At 39.7% G+C, this 15,986-nt stretch overlaps 1 protein-coding gene across 3 annotated transcripts; it reads left to right on the forward strand.

Annotated features, from left to right (window-relative positions):
• Positions 1-7,205: 7,205 nt before the first annotated feature.
• LOC116199645 (calcium-transporting ATPase 9, plasma membrane-type-like) lies at positions 7,206-15,965 on the forward strand. 3 transcript variants are annotated; one of them, XM_031530097.1, is made up of 34 exons: positions 7,206-7,425; positions 7,664-7,926; positions 8,798-8,914; positions 9,000-9,039; positions 9,179-9,303; positions 9,420-9,551; positions 9,655-9,744; positions 9,880-9,949; positions 10,144-10,214; positions 10,307-10,390; positions 10,514-10,591; positions 10,668-10,739; positions 11,004-11,087; positions 11,184-11,266; positions 11,364-11,472; positions 11,557-11,612; positions 11,721-11,763; positions 11,880-11,963; positions 12,059-12,196; positions 12,278-12,343; positions 12,433-12,531; positions 12,624-12,734; positions 12,834-13,001; positions 13,370-13,429; positions 13,536-13,700; positions 13,791-13,907; positions 14,009-14,107; positions 14,204-14,341; positions 14,513-14,613; positions 14,741-14,786; positions 14,895-15,029; positions 15,117-15,224; positions 15,322-15,413; positions 15,503-15,965. In XM_031530097.1, the coding sequence occupies exons 2-34, from the start codon at positions 7,771-7,773 to the stop codon at positions 15,606-15,608; spliced, it is 3,243 nt and encodes a 1,080-aa protein (XP_031385957.1). In that variant the 5' UTR covers positions 7,206-7,425; positions 7,664-7,770; the 3' UTR covers positions 15,609-15,965. The 3 variants fall into 3 exon arrangements, with proteins under 3 accessions (XP_031385957.1, XP_031385959.1, XP_031385958.1); XM_031530099.1 differs by having other exon boundaries at positions 7,686-7,926; XM_031530098.1 differs by lacking the exon at positions 7,206-7,425 and having other exon boundaries at positions 7,509-7,926.
• The last annotated feature ends 21 nt before the right edge of the window (positions 15,966-15,986 follow it).

A 15,986-nucleotide genomic window follows, 5' to 3' on the forward strand; every position in this document is an offset into this window, starting at 1 on the left:
AAGGCCCACTGCTTCTACAGCCAAATTTCAGCGCTGACTCTTTCAGCAGGACCAGGGGCCAAATCTTCCAGCAAACTTCAGAAATTGATAGGGATCCACAGAAAGAAACTTTGATCACCATGCCACGGAGGAAAAGGAAAAACAGAATGACTATGGAAAAATACCTCAAACTAGCAGCTCTCTACTCCAGAATTCTAAAGAAAATGGCAAGAACTCTAGGAGAAGAGATGTATAGAGACTGGCACACACAGCAAGCAATGGAAACAATGGAAGACTGGTACCCCCGCAAGAACCAGTGACTTACCCACACCAGCAAATATTATAACCAGGGACTTAATACTACGTTGATGAGATGGAAGATGAAGTCAGTACCAACGATGTCCAAATGGCCAAGGAGGTGGGTCTTATCATGCCCCTAACAAAGCCATAAGTCTACTGGCTTGGATCTGTTGGGCAATGAGGGGAGAACCGAAAATTCGAGCCTTACATCTCCTCGTATGGAAGCATCAGCCTAGTATGATTTTTCTTTCAGAAACAAAATCCAGCTCCAAGCACTGCATCAAGATAGCACAACGTTATAACCTCAATGGTATCTTCACAGTCGATTCCTCAAATGCAACAGGTGGTCTCTGCTTACATTGGAACACTGAATTGAAGGTAACCATTCAAAAATCTTCTCCTCACTATATCCATGCTATTATTGAACATCATGTTTAGCTTGTCTCTTGGATATTCATAGCTGTATATGGACCCCCTTATATGCATGCAAAACCTATATTCTGGGCTGAACTTGCTAATATTGGGAAGAATATTGATAAACCATGTCTGATTGTAGGAGATTTTAATGAAATTTGTGCTGAATCGGATAAGTGAGGTGGTTGTAATTATGCCTCATCTTCTCACTCAGGATGTATTGATTTGGGTTTCATTGGTAACCCCTTTACTTGGCTAAACAAGAGACTAGGTCTAGCTTCTTTAAAACAACGTAGATAGAGCAATTGCAAATGATGAATGGAGAACTACCTTCCCAAGAGTAGGAGTATTCCACCTCCCTTAAATTTGATCCGACCATAATGCCATACTGCTAAAACTATGGATGGAATCGTCAACCAAACCTAGACTCTTTCGATTTGAGGAAGCTTGAACCCGAGATCGTTCTAGCAAGGATATAGTTAGAAATACCTAGAATAAAATTGTGATAGGATCTAAGGCTTACCAACTCTCTTAAAAAATTAGGACGGTAAAAAAAAATCTTAGGAAATGAAACAAAGAGGAGTTTGGGTACTGTGACACTAACATTGTAAGAATTATGGAGAAATTTGAAGAAATTCAAGCAAGACACCCCGCACCTGAGATCAAGGAGCAAGAAGAAAAACTCATTGCAGATTTTGAAGAAACCCTTATGAGAAAAGATCTTATATGGTGACAGAAGTAGAGGGAGCTATGGCTGAAAGATGGAGATAGGAATTCTAAATTTTTCCATCTCTCAACCATCATCCGACGAAGATCAAATCACATAGTAGCCATTAAAGACAATAATGGGGAATGGACCCAAGACCATGAATGGATTGGCAATTATTTCCTTAGGAACTTCCAAGATCTCTTCAACACTTCCCACCCAGTTATATGAGACGATATGGAAGGCCTGATCAACCGCACCATCACATAACTCGAAAATGAAATGCTAATCCAAATCCCAGATGACAAAGAAATCCTAATGGCCATAAATTCAATTCCAAGCCTCAAAGCACCGAGCCCAGATGGAGTTCCTCATTGTTCTACAAACATTATGGAGAAACAGTAAAGCCACTACTTCTCTCGACAATAAAGAGTTTCTTCACCTCAGGTTACATACTCAAAGAGTGGAACAACACTTTTATCTGTCTCATACAAAAATGCTAAGGAGCCTTCACTTTTAAAGATTTCAAACCCATCAGCCTATGTAATGTATTCTACAAGGTCATCTCAAAAATCATTGCAAACAGACTCAAACTATTGCTCAACAAGATCATCTCCCCGAACCAAACCTCTTTTATTGAAGGAAGATGGATCAATGAGAACGGCCTTCTTACGCAAGAAATACTCCACTCGATGAAGAAAACAAAAGTGCAAAGAGGATGGATCGAGATGAAAATTGACTTTATGAAGGTCTTTGGTAAGTTAGAATGGAGCTTTATTATCAAGATTATGGAAAATCTAGATTTCCATTCAATTTTCATATCCTGGATCTATCAATGTATCTCCACATCTACCTTTTCTATATTACTTAATGGCTCGCCCTACAGACTTTTCTCACCATCCAGAGATATAAGAGAATGAGACTCTATTTCACCTTATTTATTTTTAATATCAATGGAAATATTGTCTCGACTCCTCTATAGGGCAGAAGCCAACAGAGACATTAAAGGCATCCAGATAAGTAGAGGATGACCATAAATTTCACATATAATGTTTGCAGTTGACCTTCTTATACTCTCCAAAGCAACATAAGTAAACATTAGGAATGTGAAGCTCATACTTGACAAATTATGCTCTTCGTCAGGACAAACAGTAAATTGCTCCAAAGCAAGCCTCTTTTTCTCCAAGAACACATCGATAGACACCAAAAGAAGCGCAAAAACCATTTGTTGGTATGAGGAAACTAAAGGAAGATGCCAAATACTTGGGAAACCCACTGTTCATCAAAAGGGAAAGTAATGAATCCTTTCAATTCCTCATTGACAAGATTAAAGGCAAGCTTGCATCATGGAAGACAAAAGCACTCTCTTGGACGAGTAAAGCTACTCTGATTAACTCGGTTAACAACAATACCCCAATCTACACCATGTCACTCTTCCGGTTACCAAAATCCACATTAAATACCATTGACAAATTGACAAGAAGATTCTGGTGGGGCACAACAAAGGAAAAAGGAAGTTACTATGCACCAAAGAATTGGAACACCATTTGCCAACCAATAACAGAGGGAGGCCTAGGTTTTTGAAGAGTGGAAGACTCAAACAACGCAAGGCTCTCTAAACTAGCTTGGGCACTAACAAAAGCAAACAATAGCCTTGCCGATAGGGCTGTAAAGGCAAAGTGTGGAAACTTCCTAAACTATTTCAACCGCAGCTCTCCTTCACCAATATGGAAAGGCCTCCAATGGTGTAAGGACACCATCCGGGTAAGTGCATGCTTCTTTGTAGGTAATGGTTCATCTATTTCAGCTTGCTTGACCCATGGATCCCAAGTATGCACGATAGTAAACCTCTCCTAATTTAAGTGTAATTTTAAACCCGGAGCTCAAGGTACGCAATCTAATGCTATTCTATCAAAAAAGATGGAACATTCCACTAATTCACTAACCTCTTTGAGCAAGGTACAATGGAGAACATACTCTAAGTTCACTTGGCCTAGGAAGACTACGAAGACGTAGCAAAATGGACTCCAAACTCTTTAGGGAAGCACTCTGTCAAATCCTTCTACTTAACAGATCAAAAACACAGATTCCATAATAATAATGAAATTGTGTGGAAAGCCATATGGAATATGAAAATCCATGAACGTTTCAATCTTCATCTTTGGAATAGCTAGTGAATGTCTCACCTGGTTTAGTGAAAAAAACACCCCGTGTCCTCTTTGCCAAACTGGTTCCAATAAACTAGATCATCTTTAAAGGCGATTGTATTTTTTATCGTGTTGCTTGGAGGGAATCACTCTGGGATATTTAGTCAAGCGTTATCCTGTGTACCTCTATTAAGGATCTAATAAATTTCATTACTTGCCCATCACATACGCTGATAGTAAACATTTCGGATAAGGCCAAGTTTTCTTTATATGCAGTAACCACTCTATCAGTTATGGAACTCACTCAATGATGTCTTGCATGCAGAAAAACCTAGAGATTTCCACCAAACCATCAAGAGAATCAAAAGCCGTTACATGGAGCACAACAGAAGAGGACAAAATGCAAGAAAGCAAGAAGGAAACTCATCCACACTTCCCCTGCAGCTCGAACCATCAAAGAACCCACAAGACCCCACTGGAGCGTTATTAGCTCGGATGCATCCTGGAATAATATCATCTCATGCCTATCAGGAGTTCTTCAACATCCGAATAGTCTTCCAACACTTTCATGATTCAAGATCTCACACGAAGACAAGCCACTTCAAGTAGAGACCCAAACAGTGCTCCTTACACTATCAATAGCTACAGAAAGAAGATTGATAAAGATCTGGCTACGTTGTGACACCTTACTATTAGTGGATGCCATTCTGCACCCACATAGCTCACCATGGGAGATTACGGAATGAGTTTGTTCCTGGATTCTCAGGTCGGATAACACCCTTCCTCATGACTTGGGGAAATTCGGCTCATCGTCAAATTTTAACTCACTTTATATTTCCCAAGGGTATCCGAACCTTCATAACAATGTAGTTGCTACTTCATATTAATTATTAATAATATCCATTATTTAGCAAAACATATAAATATACTTAAATTCCATATTATTATTATAAAGAAAGTCACTCTTCACCAACATGAATTGGTTCAAGTGGTTCGGCGCGTATTCCACTTAAACAAGGTCTTGAGTTTGATTCTTTCTGAATGTAGAAAATTCACGCCGTGAGAGTTTTACCCTTAGTGATCAAATCTCCCTCCTCAAGGAAACAAATCAAATCTCCTTTTTCTCTTCGATAAACAATAAAGCCGGTCAATTAGGATAAACTCGTATCCCTATACGGTTAAAAAAAATTTGCTTTCCCCCCATTTTTAGTTTTTGTCTTATGCCTGCTGATGATTCAATTCCCTACGAGGAGGGGAAAAATTATTTGAATGATACAAAACCTTTTAAGTTTAATGCCGATGGTACAAAATCTTTTTTTTTTGTAACAATTTGATACAAAACGTACCAAATTGTTTCAATCAATTACAATCCGTCAATTTCCGTCAACGCCATTAAGGATTTCGAACGTGGCATGTGACGTGGCAAGTCTTATGACACGTGGCTAAAAACTTTTAGCATGATGTAACAAATAGGTACATAACCTTATTAAGATATAACAAATTGGTACAAAACTTTATTAGGATGTAACAAATGGGTACAAAACTTTATCAAGATGTAACGAAATGATACAAAATGTTTTGTATCATGTAACAAATTGATACAAATAGCAGAACAAATGACAATTACAACTAATTAAAATAATAAAAGGGGAGATCCATATTGAATGGTGCTGCTATGCATATCCAACGATGGGAAGACCCGTATTACGATAATATGGAGTCATATTACCATAAGCGAAAAAAATATCTGGTAGTATGAATTTGCATCATAAATTTTGGTTCTTCTGGATTTTGAGAGAAGTATATAAGTTCAAAAGGAAATATTGGAAGAGAAAATAAAGGGAAGATCTTTCATTCGAAAAATTTTTGACGGGGCACGTAACGATCTTGTAGCTTGAGAATTTTACCATTTTTCATGACAGGTCGAGTTAACCCAATTAATGTCACAATTATGGACAAGATTGGGGGATGTCCCGTTCCTTGAAGAGATGGCTCATGAGGCAGGCTTTCTTGTTGGCGCTCGGATAAAAAACTAGCCATGAGTCCGAGTGCGAGCCATCTCTTCAAGGAACGGGACATCCCCTAGTTTTGTCCATAATTGTGACGTTAATTGGGTTAACTTGACTTGTCATGAAAAATGGCAAAATTCTCAAGCGACGAGATCGTTACGTGCCACGTCAGAAATTTTTGGAATGAAAGATCTTCCCTTTATTTTCTCTTCCAATATTTCCTTTCGAACTTATGTACTTTTCTCGAAATCCAGAGAGACCAAAATTTATGATGCAAATTCATACTACCAGATATTTTTTTCGCTCATGGTAATATGACTTCATATTATCATAATACGAGTCTTTCCATCGTTGGATATGCATAAATCCCGTAGCACCATTTAATAAGAATCTCCCCTTTTATTAGTTTAATTAGGTGTAGTTATCATTTGTTCCGCTATTTATATCAATTTGTTACATCATACAAAACGTTTTGTATCATTTCGTTACATCTTAATAAAGTTTTGTACCCATTTGGTATATCTTAATAAAATTTTGTACCAATTTATTATATCTTTATAAGGTTTTGTACTCATTTGTTACATCATGCTAAAAGTTTTCAGCCACGTGTCATAAGACTTGCCACGTCACGTGCCACGTCAGATATTCTTAATGGCATCAAGCCATGTGTCATAAGGCTTGCCACGTCACGTGCCACGTTAGAAATTCTTAATGGCATTGACGGAAATTGATGGATTGTACTTGATTGAAACAATTTGATACGTTTTGTATCAAATTGTTATTAAAAAAAATTTGTTCCGTCCGCGTTACAACTTAAAAGGTTTTGTATCATGCAAGTAATTTTCCGTACGAGGAGGAGAATGACTCGCACTGGAATCTCGATAATTCCAGGAATGTCAAGTCGGGAATAAGATTGTCCAACACTCACATGGCTCAGATTGGACCAGATTTATAGGGAAATTTCCACGAAGCTTCATGTTGTGTGTGTGTGTGTTTTTTTTGTGTTTTTATTAGAATATATGTTCCCCACTATTCTCGTACAAAAGCTTGTCATAGAAGTTGTTTTTCCTCATTCTATGCCATGATTCATGCATTCGGTGGGGGGTCTTCCGCCATGACTTTACATGCGTATAATTTCTCCGCAGATAAGTCTGAACAACATTTAGGGTGTGTTTGTTTCAATTTAGTCAAATAAGTACTTCAAAGTCAGTTACAAGTTAGATATAAGGGAAAATAAATGGGAGAAGGTGGGAAAGATGAGATATGAGTGTCTAAATTAATTAAGTAAAAAACTACTGAATTAAGTAAAAAAAATTGACTTACTAGAATAAGTCATTTTTCATTTATTGGTACGTTTAATTCCTCAAAACACGTCTTCTCATCCTTATCAATCCTCTCATCTTCTTATACACTTCTTTTCTTGACTTTAAGTATTTAATTTATCAAACACTACCTTAATTTATCATATTTTTCCACAAGTGTTGCTAATGTAAGGAGCCTTCTTAAAAGTGAAAGAAAACTTGCTAAATAATAAGAGTTATAATAAGTTTCTTACTATATTATATCAAAAACAATAAGTTTTTTTTTTGTTGAATAACAAATTTCTCACTATTTAACAAGTTTTTTATCATCTCGTTATGGACAATCATCAGACAAACTGTGATATGACACAATGGTTGGCCTCTGTAAACACCTTCTTTTAAGGAGGCTCTGCAGGGAAGCTTCTCTCTTTTTCCCCATGTATGTATTGCATCGTGCATATTCACTGGAGGCCCTTTGCCGACCACAACTCGGCTCCCACAAGTCGGCGCGAGATTGAGTTTCTTGATAACTCTTTATCCGGCTGATTCATATACAACGATGATTCAATGTAAATTAAAGATTAATGGATTTCTATTTTGTTCTGAATATTACAACTCAAACTGATTCACACGTTGAGGTTTCATTTCTCTTTGCATCACCACCAGTCGTGTTTAACAAATTCCAGCTAATAAGCTAATACTATTTTTGGCCATAGCGAAACAGAACCCCATTCAAAAACATGAAAAGACAGACTTTCTGTTCTTTTCTTTTGTTCATTTTCGTGTGTTTTCTCTTTGGGCAATCAGGCGAGAGGCTTGTTCCACGCAGGGTGAGCCATCTCTTGGACTTGGAGACTCAGGGCAGGTGGGACGGCTAGCCGAAGTCAAACCCGGGCAACTTGTATCCCTTTGCAATGCCGGGCGGTCAGCGTGAAGACTTGGAAGCGGGCCTAAGGTCCGGTCCTGGACCTGGTTTTGAGGATCCGGAGAACAGCGAAGTAGCTCTGGCGGACCCCTTTGACATCGCTGACACCAAGAATGCCTCCCACGAGACTCTGAGGAGATGGCGGGTAATTAATAAGCTTTATTTGATATCAAACATCTAGCATATTATCTACATTTCTGGACAGGCAATAACAGAATGGGTATATGCGCGACTTTTGAGCGCTAAAAGTTTCAAACTTACGTTTGTATTACTCGATATGCATTTCTTTCAACTCTCGCATGCTGGTTTCTTGTTGCACGGTCATTTGTATTGTGTTGTTCTGTTCCATTGGGATGAACAGACATTTAATATTTTTCTCGGAAAGGAATTAAGGAACTGCAATGTGGTAAGTAAAAAACAGTATTCGACGAAAGAAAATGGATTTTGAAGCAGCAGGACCAAGTCTAGGGGGTTTCCGAAGATCATGGGAAGCAAGAAGAAGGAAAGTAGATTAAACAACGCGAGGAATGACTTTGTTCGAGGATTTATCAGAATTCCGTGGACGTCCTTTGATGTTGTCAAGAACCCGTGCACAAGGGAATTGATTTCCCTTATATTTTAGAAACAATGCCTCTATACATGAGCCACCTTCCTGAATATGAATTCTATTAGGGAATCAACGCAAAAAATGCAGACTTCTGTGTTACCATGCAAATGGATTTCAGTTGAGATATTTCACAGTGGCTATGATGGCATTGGCAATAGAGAGTGATCCCGAAACTTATGGTACAGAAGGTTAGGGGAGTTTAAGGTCTAGAAGATTTTCATTAACATTGACGCAACAGCTTAATTCAATACGACACAACTGGTTGATTGCCACTAAAAACTCTACCGCTGGATCTAATTCCGGGAATATTCAAGTCTTCTTGAATCATCAACTTCTTGCACTTGCAATATTACATCACAAATGCGAGTGTGTCTGAACTGAGTTTTCCTTTCCTTTATCCTTTTTACAGCAAGCAGCACTCGTACTGAATGCAACACGGAGATTCCGGTACACTTTGGATTTAAAGATGGAAGAACAAAAGGATCAGAGGAGGAGAATGATCAGATCGCATGCACAAGTCATAAGAGTAATTTCCTCGTGCGTATGGATGTTTCCTCTCAAGCTCCACACAGTAAATTACTGCCTAATTCTGTTGTCAATTGTTACATCAGGCAGCGCTTCTCTTCAGAATGGCGGGGGAGCAACAACTCGGTAAAACATGGCTCTTATTCTGTTAAATTCAGCATAATGGGTTTCAGCTTCTACTTCCTGCTCCTTTCGGGTTGAAGTTTGAGATAGTCATTCACGAGTGTTATGCTCGTTCTGAAGTCTCAATCTCTATGTATCTTAGACTTAGCTGCGAAGGTGGCAACTCCAACTGATATAGGTGCTGGGGGCGACTATGCAGTTGGGCTTGAGCAGCTTGCTTCCATGAACCGTGATCAGAACGTATCAACTCTAATGCGATATGGAGGGGTAAGTCCACCGTGAATAAAATTAATTTTCCTTTTCTTTAATGGAAGGTGAAAATATTGTCTGAACTAGTTCATGTGATAAAACTCTCTGTTGCATATATCCCTTTCCTGCATCAGGTTAGAGGTATATCAGATTTGCTGAAGACAAATGTAGAGACGGGCATTTCGGGGGATGAGGCTGACATAGCGAAGCGGAGGATCGCTTTTGGATCCAACACTTATCCACGAAAGAAGGGGAAGGGCTTTCTGGTACGTCGGTTTCTTGTCTTCTTTCTTTGTCCTTAGGCATCCCAGTGAGGGGATATTTTACGTAACCCTGTCATTCTAAATGGATATCGTTTTGTACTTCTAGAGGTTCCTTTGGGATGCTGTGCAAGATTTGACCCTCATCATACTAATTGTAGCCGCTGCAGCTTCGTTGGCCTTGGGAATTAAGACAGAGGTTAGTTCTTCTTCTTCATTAATATTCTGATAAGCGGGCGAAAAATGAAAGCAAGTTGAGTTCCGGGAAACTAGCACGTAGGCAAAAGCTGTTCAAGTCCTATCTCTAATAAACTCTTCTTTCCATTTCTTTCAGGGTATTGAAGAAGGATGGTATGATGGTGGAAGCATAGCATTCGCTGTTCTTCTCGTTATTTTTGTCACAGGTATCAGATCAGTTCCCTGAACATTGGATGTTGGTTTTGTTGTAATCTATTCTGATCTTTTCAAACCAAATGGTTTTTTAAATTGTCTATGATAAAACTGAAACCCCCTTCTTTATTATTTCTTCCAATACAAAAATAGTGCCATCCATTCTTCTTTCGGGGCTCTCAATGCATTTTTCTGTTCCTCTAATCAGCAATCAGTGACTACCGGCAGTCTTTGCAGTTTCAGAACTTGAATGAAGAAAAACGAAACATTCAATTGGAGGTCTGTTCCCGTAACTTGAAGTCTAAGTTTTTACTTTTCATCCTTCAATCTGGGCATACACATAGATAATTTAATGCGGAAATTCCTTGAAGGTGATGAGAGATGGGAGGATGGTGAATGTCTCGATATTCGACATTGTTGTTGGGGACGTTGTGCCACTGAGAATAGGTGACCAGGTGACTCCGAGCCCAAGCTTTTTATCAGCCACTCTATCCGAGACCAAGCTTGTTTTATCAGCAACTCTATGAATTATTATTGTCCTATCTAATCTGACTACGAATTTTCGCCATTAACTCTAGGTCCCGGCAGATGGAATCTTAATCAATGGCCATTCTCTCGCAATTGATGAATCAAGCATGACAGGAGAAAGCAAGATTGTGAGCTCTGTAACACTTCATTTGATGTTCTCCAAATTCTTGCCCTTTATTCTTCTAATGAGTGGTATTTTTGCAGGTCCACAAAGACCATAAGTCGCCCTTTCTAATGTCAGGTTGCAAAGTTGCTGATGGAGTCGGCACGATGCTGGTAAGATACAGCATCTGTCTTGCTGCTAATTGTTACTTCTGTTCCTGTGATCCACTCTGCGAATGAATGAGCTTTTGAGAGCCATCATTTATCTGCATAGAGCCCGAATTAAAAAAATGCATCAGAGTGCATGACATATAAATAATATCTGAACTTTTTTTTTTTCATTAAAGATAACTGATATCTAAATTGTAGGGAGTCTAACTGATGCGTTATATATACTAATCCATCAACGTCTGACCAACATTGAAATTTTCATATCAGGTGACCGGTGTCGGAATTAATACGGAATGGGGTCTGTTGATGGCTACCATATCTGAGGATACTGGTGAAGAGACGCCTCTGCAGGTTAACGAAACTATTACAAGCACATTCAATATCCTCTTCAATTAGTCTCATTCCAATATGCTGCATTCCTCATGCCTCTAGGATTTTACATGACAGGTACGGTTGAACGGAGTCGCCACATTTATAGGCATCGTAGGTCTCGCTGTAGCTCTCTCTGTGCTCACCATACTCCTCGCCCGGTAAGATAATTTCTCATTTCAGTGTATATATTCTCTGTGCTCGCCCTAAGATAATTTTTCATTTTATCTTATCTCACTGACACGTATGATTTTTCAGATACTTCACCGGACATACAAGGAATGCAGATGGGCAAGTTCAGTTCATCAGGGGCAAGACTAGTGTTAGTGACATCGTAGATGGAGTGATAAAGATCGTGACCATTGCAGTAAGTTCCATGTCTTGTTATATCATTCTCTCTGTTTTATCGTAATGCAAAATTGCACTGTCGAATTAACTTAGTACTGTTCAGGTCACAATTGTAGTCGTTGCGGTGCCCGAAGGACTTCCTTTAGCTGTTACCTTAACGTAAGTTGTGAATCTGTCTCTACTCTCTAACTCACTGTACTAGTCTTAATGGAGCATTGTTTCTCGATATCTATGTCTCTAAGTCATTAAATTTTCGTCGTGTCACAGACTGGCTTACTCCATGAGGAAAATGATGGCCGATAAAGCCTTGGCAAGTTTTTCGCTTTCATTTCTTCTATTCAGAAATTTACTAATTTCTATTCACAGCCTTTGTTGTGAAATTTTCTGTCCCATTGTTACCCTTTCATGACAGTAGTGGATCTGCAGGTTCGTAGACTTTCGGCCTGTGAAACCATGGGCTCTGCCACAACGATTTGCAGTGATAAGACAGGAACTCTAACTCTAAACCAGGTCATTTGCAAATGCTGTTTGATGTTTTTTCCTGTGTTTCTCTTATTTTACAGGAGTCTCTGGAGTAATAACAGTACTGTTATTATGAATTGCAGATGACGGTTGTCGAGGCGTATGTAGGCGGGAAAAAGATAGATCCACTCGACAGCTCCTCGCAGTTGCATGGATCTGTCTCTTCTCTGCTCTATGAAGGCATTGCCCACAACACCCAGGGGAACATCTATACACCGAAGGTACTTTATCCACTGAATTTATGTAAGGAATGAGTAATTTTCTATCAAAACAAAGTGTAAGTGAATTGTCACTCTTAATAGGGCGGTGGAGATGTTGAAGTTACTGGATCTCCCACGGAAAAAGCCATCCTTTCATGGGCTGTTAAGGTACCTTGTTATAAGTATAATGTATCGATCTTTTTTCCTGAAATATTTTGTTTGGGCCTTTATTTAGGAGGTTTGAACCTTTGTTGCAGTTGGGAATGAAGTTCGACGAAGTTAGAGCAGATTCAAAAGATATCCATGTGTTCCCATTCAACTCGGAGAAAAAACGGGGTGGTGTTGCCATAAAACGGGTAACTAGTCCCCTCAAGAAACATGTCTGCATCTTCTACGCCTCTTAAAAATTCTGGAAGAAAATACAATGAATTCTCTGTTTCCTTTGCAGGCTAACTCTGATGTCTACATACACTGGAAGGGAGCGGCTGAGATAGTCTTGGCCTCTTGCACAAGGTACCTTGATTTAGAAGGTAACTTGCAAAGCATGGGTGCAGAAAAGGTTAGAAATTGCTCTATTTAGCTCCGTTGCCAGATTCTGTTCTTGAATTCAACCCACAAAAGGTCCCTCCATTAAATCCACGATCCTTTATCGCTGCAGGAATCCTTGAAACAAGCCATTGATGACATGGCCTCAAGAAGTTTGCGGTGTGTTGCGATTGCTTACAGACCATTAGATGCCGACACTGTTCCATCGGATGAAGAGAGCTTAAACAAGTGGGAGCTCCCCGAAGACAACCTTGTTTTTCTGGCCATTGTTGGTATTAAGGTGTGCACTTCATATAACAACCGGTTCTTTCCATAGCCTGACTTAGACATTAGTTAGGAGTTGGCAAAGAAGAGAAACCAATGGGAGCCAAAGATGGGTGAGGAGGGTATATGGAGATTCAATCAAGTGAAGGATCACCTAAAACAATATCATAGATGGAATCTCGTCGGATGTATTAAGTACTTCTTGGATTTAGACCACTCATAATATACCTGCTAACCTGCTTTGTTCCTCCTTCCTCCCCTGATTCTTCTTCCTAACAGAATTGTTACAAGCTTTTAACTAACTTCTATTCAATCTGTTAAATTTCTTCTTGCGCCGTAAGTTCCGGCAGCTGGTAATGATATAACCTATGCATTCACGTGCAGGATCCTTGCCGTCCCGGTGTCAAAGAAGCTGTGAGAATATGTACACTCGCTGGGGTCAAGGTAAGTGTTTCATTTTCTTTCTGTCATTTTATGCAACTGCTCTTCTATGTTCTCTTCTGCAATACTTTCTATATGATTCTCAGATGGTATAAACTACGTGATGTAGGTCCGGATGGTCACTGGCGACAACATCCAAACAGCAAGGGCAATAGCTCTCGAGTGTGGAATCCTCAGTTCAGAAGCTGATGTTGCCGAGCCTGTTGTCATCGAGGGAAAGACATTCCGTGCTCTTCCAGAGAAGGAAAGAGAACAAATCGCCAAGAAAATAACGGTATTTTGGGGATGAAAAGTCCCAGCTTTTGATTTTGAGTATGTAAGATCTGTGACGAACCTCTGATGATATTGTTCTGTGTCTTCGTAGGTCATGGGACGGTCTTCTCCCAATGATAAGCTATTGCTCGTACAAGCATTACGCAAAGGGGGAGATGTTGTTGCTGTTACTGGGGACGGGACAAATGATGCTCCTGCACTTCATGAGGTTGGCGCAAAATTATCGAGTGTCCCGCAGTCCTAAGTTTGATAAATCTTATAAGGCTTCCTAATTCCAGCTGACTGAATGTTGATTATATGGTTGTGTAGGCAGATATAGGTCTCGCTATGGGCATATCAGGAACTGAAGTTGCGAAAGAGAGCTCCGACATCATTATCCTAGACGATAATTTTGCCTCCGTTGTAAAGGTCAGTAAACAGTACTGGCCATCTTTTACAGGAAATGTTCGGTGCTTTTCTCAAAGCTAGACGAGTGCCAAGCATTTCCTTTTCTCCTCCATGTAGGTTGTTCGATGGGGTCGTTCTGTTTATGCAAACATCCAGAAATTCATCCAGTTCCAGCTCACTGTGAATGTCGCAGCTCTAGTTATCAATGTTTTGGCTGCTTTAACTTCGGGTGATGTTCCATTGAATGCAGTGCAGGTTTGTTATCTTATACCGTTCGATCCAATACACAAACAGATAATATTACATTTCGATCTTTATTATCATGCTCTTCATGTCTCTCGCCCAATCATCAAAAGTGCAATAATTAGTTCAAGTAAAAGAGGTCACAGCATAACCAGCAAGGGCTCTCTTTTTTTTTTTTCCCAGCTTCTGTGGGTTAACCTTATTATGGACACTCTTGGGGCCCTCGCACTTGCTACTGAACCGCCGACGGACGAACTCATGCACAGATCACCAGTTGGTCGAAGGTAAGCTAGTCGGCATTCCTGAACAATGCTCTCGTCTTTCAAAAAATTATGGAGAAATGTTATTATCCTAAAATGACTTTGAAACAATTTCAATTTGTGAGTGATTATCTTTTGTTTGCGGTCGCAGGGAACCCCTCATAACGAATATCATGTGGAGGAACTTAGTTGTCCAGGTACTCTTCCGAACAACTCTTGTATGGATACCCTTCTGGGGACTCCAATTGACCTGTCCATCTTTTTTCGAGTTTATTGATCAATGCTGACAACCCTTCACCCTGTAGGCCGTGTACCAAATCTGTGTCCTCCTTGTCCTGAACTTCTGTGGAAAGACTGTCCTTCACTTGAACGATGAACCTGCCGAACACGCCAATAAAGTAAAGAATACGATGATATTCAATACGTTTGTCCTCTGTCAGGTAAGTCCACAACTACCCGAAACTGAAAAACATTATGATGCAAAACTGATGATGGGTCGTAATGGAGTCTGATTGTTCAAACAACAGATCTTCAACGAGTTCAATGCCCGAAAGCCCGAGGAGATGAATGTCTTCGCTGGAGTGACCAAGAACAACTTGTTCATGGCCATTGTCGGGATGACTGCTGTGCTTCAAGTGAGTTCTGTTCTTCAAATATATCTTGTATACCCTTTTTTCCATGAACTTAAATGGATATTGACTATGAACGCCAACACTCTTTTGCATTGTCCAGGTTATAATCGTCGAATTCCTTGGGAAATTTACTAGTACAGTGAGGCTCAGCTTTACACTGTGGCTTGTATCTGTAGCAATCGGGATTGTGAGGTTGGTTCAACGCCTTAGTCCCCGTAATTCTACTCATTTTAACATTTTTCTTTAAAGATTGCTCGCTGATGTTGCATTAAACTGCGCAGTTGGCCTCTGGCGGTAGCTGGAAAACTCATCCCGGTTCCCAGGACTCCCATGTCCAGGTTGTGCATGAAGCCCTTCAAGCGATGCAAGAGCTCTCGGGCTTCTTAAGTCATGTCTGCTATGAAATGCCACAGAAGTTAGTAAGTTGAGAGGCAATATTATTATATGGAGATATTGCTTCCGTGTAGAAGAGAATACGGCTTATACAGGAGCTCCTCATGGTTGATTTCTTGCATAAGCCGATTTATCTCTATCATCCATCCATATAATACCAAGGACCAAGTAATATTGCGCCTTCATGTAAACGAATCTAATACCTAATATATGATTGAGTGTATGCAGCAAGTGTAAATAGTGATATCATCAACTCCTGCAGATTCGCCAATAACTGTAGATAGTATGTGTATCTCTTCCAAAGCAGATTTGCTTACTTGGTTTGAAGAATATTTCTTTTTAAGTCCCAAATACTGCGGCATTTTTGGGTTG

The sequence above is a fragment of the Punica granatum genome, chromosome 3, assembly GCF_007655135.1.
Source record: "Punica granatum isolate Tunisia-2019 chromosome 3, ASM765513v2, whole genome shotgun sequence".
NCBI lineage: Eukaryota > Viridiplantae > Streptophyta > Magnoliopsida > Myrtales > Lythraceae > Punica > Punica granatum.

Coding starts and splice junctions, on each gene's coding strand:
- LOC116199645 (XM_031530097.1), top strand. CDS start 7,771: ATGCCGGGCGGTCAGCGTGAAGACTTGGAAGCGGGCCTAAGGTCCGGT. Junction 10,391..10,513: donor CACTGAGAATAGGTGACCAG/GTGACTCCGAGC, acceptor CATTAACTCTAG/GTCCCGGCAGATGGAATCTT. Junction 15,030..15,116: donor ATACGTTTGTCCTCTGTCAG/GTAAGTCCACAA, acceptor TTCAAACAACAG/ATCTTCAACGAGTTCAATGC.